The sequence below is a fragment of the Rhinolophus ferrumequinum genome, chromosome 22 (assembly GCF_004115265.2).
Source record: "Rhinolophus ferrumequinum isolate MPI-CBG mRhiFer1 chromosome 22, mRhiFer1_v1.p, whole genome shotgun sequence".
Classification (NCBI taxonomy): domain Eukaryota; kingdom Metazoa; phylum Chordata; class Mammalia; order Chiroptera; family Rhinolophidae; genus Rhinolophus; species Rhinolophus ferrumequinum.
Window position 1 is genome coordinate 52204089 of NC_046305.1, and position 4970 is coordinate 52209058.

At 45.9% G+C, this 4970-nt stretch overlaps 1 protein-coding gene across 1 annotated transcript; it reads left to right on the forward strand.

Moving 5' to 3' along the window:
• On the forward strand, positions 1-992 carry LCE6A (late cornified envelope 6A). Its single transcript, XM_033093465.1, is given in 3 exon segments — positions 1-34; positions 582-846; positions 946-992. Coding segments are annotated over 2 exon segments (291 nt in total). The 5' UTR covers positions 1-34; positions 582-602.
• Positions 993-4970: the final 3978 nt, after the last annotated feature.

The following is a 4970-nucleotide window of genomic DNA, read 5'->3' on the forward strand; positions in this document are numbered from 1 at the left end:
TCCTGGGGTGACTTGTCCACACATCTTTTCTAGGGTGAGGCTCCTTCTGGGTGGGGAGACACTTGGATGTCCCTTCCTTAGATGCTGCTAAGGGAGCCGTGTTCCCTCCTCTTGTCCCTTCCCAGGGAGTAAGGAGATAAGCCCCGGAGGAGAGGTTTGGGAAGGGAAGTGGGTCCTTGTGAACAAGCTCAACTGAGTGATCGCACATGGGAGAAACCCTTGGAAGCCAGAGGACCGGAGAAGGAGAGAAGATACACACACAGACCTAGGAGGCTCAGGGAAGAAAGAGCAAAGACTCAGTTCTGCTTTACACTTGACCATGGTGGACGGGGGCCTGGGGAAAGTGGGCTGTTTAAGCAGAAGAGTAAAGTATTAGTCTGGTTGTTGGTGAGTGGGTCTCCCGGGAGTTCCCACCATGCTTTACTCCCTAAGGTTTAGCCCTTGCAAACCCATTTCTCCCCTCCCGGGATGGATATTGGCAGGCTGTCCGTGCCAGGCTCCATGTTGACAGCTACAACTCATGGAGAGGACAGACAGACATCCAAGACCCTGATCTAACTGAATGCTCTTTGTCCTTCCAGCTTCGGCCTGCTAGCCCAGCGATGTCACAGCGGAAGCAGCAATCTTGGGAGCCCCCGAGGGCCCCCAAATGCTCCCCTCTGCAGTGCCCACACCCCTGCCTGGCTCCCTGCCCTGCTCCTAGCTGCAGTCCCGGGTCAGGAGGCGGTGGTTCTGGTTCCCAAAGCTCCGAGGCTCAGAAGCCGGCCCACTCTCGGAGGACTCACCAGGAGCTACGCTGCCTCAGGGGTGGCACGGTCTACCACATCAAAGAGGAAGAGTGTTAGGGCGACCTGCCGGAGAACAGGGGGACAGGGACAGTTGCTCTCCCCCACGCAGGCCTCATTCCACTCGGAAGCTCAGGACCCTCCCTCTCTTTGGGGCCAGGGAACCCTTTCTGGCCCTCAGCACTTAAGAGGCAAGAGCTGGACTAAGACGCACTTCTGCTTCTGCCATCCACTCACCCGCTCAGCTTAGCGACAACGCGGTAGCAGCCGCTTCAGCTGCAGCCTCGGCCGCCGAGACCGCCGCAGGTGGATGCCACCCCTCCTTCCCTCCTCAGACACCTGTCAACATTTCACAGAGACAGTGGTTTGAGATTGATGATGTCTGAGTTCTCAGCATCCTCAGAACCCTCAGCCAATGTCCTCACATGCGCCTAGCACCCTAGGCTTCAGTGCAACAAACTTACGTTGAGCGCCTACTGTGTACTGGGCTCTGTGATCACAGATGTGAGGAGAAGATGTGTCTCTGCTCTAGAAAAGCTTCCAACCTCGTGGGAAAAGCAACGGACTTTCTCCATTGCAATCTGTGGACTAATAAACATTATTTTAAGCGGATTGGCACGCTTTTTTTTTCTTCCTTTGTGTCTACAAGAACTGAAAGGAGACACAGAGGACAAAAGGTCAAGGACAGCAGGGAGAGAGAGGCTCATCTTTGTGGTGTCGATCCCAGGTAGTTTCCGGGCCTTGGAAGGAGAAATTTGAAACAGAGAGCGTGGGCCTTGGGGGAGAGGAGAGCAGGCTCCCTGGGGTGGGGAGCGTTGCAACACGGCCTTTGGAGTGAAGCTAGCCGGATTTGGTGCTGCGGGTGGAGTGAGGAAGAAGCAGCTTCCAGGTGGAAGGTACAGCACAGACAGATGCCTAGCAAGTGAGCTGCTCGCCAGTGGTATGAATTTCAACTTGGCTGGAATGTCAGGTGTGAGATGATAATGTGGACAGTTCCTGACCTCAGTTCCTTATAATCATTCAAACAAGCTGAGTTATGGAATTTAAAGTATAAGAGCCCAGCTACCAAAGCGTAGTGGTCTGGGGACGTCTGGGCAAAACCCAGGGTCTCCAAGCCTAAGGCTGGGGGAACCTGAGGTGAATATAGAGGTCTGGAGAGGTTTGCAATTATGGTGCATATGAGTATAAGTTCCATGGAACAAGTTTTAACTGAACCTCATTTTGGGGGAGAAGGCGGGGGGCACCGAAAATATTGTTTTCCAAGTACCCAACCCAGTAGGTTATATGGCACAGGGTGCCCATTTGCAGAGCGTAGAAATCTTCCTGGTTGCTGAGACCTGATTTTGCCTCTGTTGTGATATATTTATATACACATTAATAGTATTATTTATATACACATTAATAAATAGTATTATTTATATACACATTAATAGTAGATGTATTATAATTATATGTATTTATAATTTTATGTGTAACTTTTCTCATTAAACAAACGATCCATACTGGTTCCATTGTGATAAAGATTTGTTAACGTCGATAAGCATAGAGAAAATGGTTAAGACCAACCACAAAGTTCATCACCTGAAAATAAGCACTGCTAATAATTTCATAGGCATAGTGCCAAACTTTATGAAAATCACAAAATGGGATCATTTCAAAATACTTTGTAACCGGCTTTTTATTTTACCTGACATTATAACTGTCAATACTCTTCTGTACCAATAAATATTGATCAACACTTTTATACTCTATCCAGTGAAGACATCATAATTTGTATAACTAATTCCCTAATATTGGGCCCTCTTTTGCTGTCTACACAACAGTAAAATAAACATGCTCATTGGTGCTTCTTCTCAGTAATTTTCCTAGGGCATATTTTTAGAGTTGGAATTCTAGAATTGTCAAAGACAAAGATTTTTCTTTTTTTTTCCAAGCTCTCCAAGAAGATTGTATCTTGGGAACAACGAAAATGCCTCCATTTAAAAAAATCATTTTTGGGAAAGGGATTTCTTTACTCAAGAGTGAGAGTAAGTACGACATTAAAAAAAAAAAAAATTACGCCAGCTAAAGGAAAAATCCACTTTGTGAGAAGAAGCGCTTTCTGTGAAACTTGCCAAGGATCTACCTATTTTACTGTCATGAAATCTATACTTTTAAAAAAGTTTAGATGCTTCTCCTTTTGAGGAGAAAAAAGTGCTTTATGTTGTACAAAGCAGTGTCTTCTAAGTTTTAATATATTATTTCTTGAACTTCCGTATTTAGCTGACAGGTATTTAAATATGATTTTAGATGTTCTGTTTGTGTGAGAGATTTCTGGGGGGGAAAAAAATCTCAATTTCCCCCAAGCAGAAAGAAATATATCAATGTTCTTGTGTACAAGATATTTGTCTGTGTTCTGTTGCTTTTTTTTTTAACTTATTCAATCATTTATTTATGTCAGTATAGACTCGTGGATGTTAGATAACTGTTATATTCTGGGTTGTAATCCAACGCCATGTTATTCATTCTGCTGTTCCTTTTGTTTCAGCTTTGGGAGATCTTTCAATCAGCTCCTGAGTCCTTTTGTCCTAACACCACTGAATTCTTTTTGAAGCAATTCCTTGCTTTTTGACATGAGCTTCAGGCTCATTTCCCTGCCTCAGACTTAGATGCAGCCATTTGTCCAGTGCGCCCTGGTTTCTTGTATTGAAATAATGTATCATAAACAAAGACCTGGGTGCTGGCTGCGTTCATTGTTACTGGGGTGTCATTGTTTCCATATCTTCTCATTGGGTGGAGCTTGGAAACACACGTGTGTATATTAAGCAGCATATACACACACACCTATAACTATTTCAATAGTTATCCCTCTGTATCCATCTTAAGCTAAACATGAACTCATACTGATGTCTTCAGCTCTAATTCAGTATCACATGGTTTATTCTAGCCTCTTCCTTTGCGTCTCTGTAAGCTTCCAGTCCCCACAGGGAGACACTTGGCCCCCACCATCGGCCACACGTTCATTTATTTGTTCAATCCCAGAATGCAGCTGTGGTGTGTGCTATTTTGAAAACAAAACTCTGACGTGCCCAGCATGCTCTGTGAGCAACGTTTTTCTAGCCTGTTCACTGAAAAGGAAAGAATGAATGAGCTGGTGTCCTTGAAGCTGAGGAAGGATGGGTCAGGGTAGAGACAGCACATCCTGAAGATCAAGGGACTGAATTGAAATGGACTGTCACTCTATGAGGATCGCCACCCACCAGAAATCTCTGCCACACACAGACTCCGCCCAGCTTCCACCCCTGCCATCCCACCTTAGTAGACCCGCTTTCCACAAACAAGCTCCCATCATATGGGCGCGAAGGATGGGGTTATGGACGCCGTGTGTGGAGCTATGGCCATACAAAGCCTCGCGCCACACCAGGCACAGGTTAGACCCAGTTTCAATTCTCCCTATGAACTAAGGCACGAGAGCTCGTAACATCTCTGTAGTCACAAAACCACAGGCAGGAAATCAGAATGCAGTAGGAGAAAGCCTGTGGATAGATAAAAGGGTACAGATACTCCATTTGCAACCTGCAGACTATTGGTCAATGCTGAACTTCCTGGCAGATAGAATGTAAAGCGACAAATAGTCTAGTGTGCATGCGTGTGCATGCGTGTGCGTGTACGTGTGTGTGTGTGTGTGTGTATACCTAGCTCACGGTACTACCAGAACTCTCTAGGATGATATTTCCTAAACTAGCAGAGTCACCTGGGGATATTTAAACAATGCAAACGCTTAGGACCCGCCCCTTAGAGATTATGACTCAACAGGTTTTAGTTGGGGGCCAGGAATCTGTGTTTTAAGAGTGCTTCCCAGATGGCTTATATGCCCAGCCAGGTTCAGAGCCCCTGATCTGTCACACCACTGAGAGCAAGACTGAAAGAACAGTGTCCTTGCTTCATGCCGTTCCCTCCTGGGTTGGCCCCTATTGCTCTGGGCCCTAGAGACTGTGTGATCTGCCCTTGATCTTAAACTTGCCAATACTCAGTTTTTCCATAGTGCAGTAACTAATACCCAACTCACGGGTTGTTAAGAGGAGACAAATAAAACATGTGAAATGCAATACAAATGTGGGGAATATAGGGGGGTCCCCTTAGGGGACCACAATCTCTAAAGTATGAATGGCTTAGAACTACAGGTTCACAGAATGACAGAGCAGA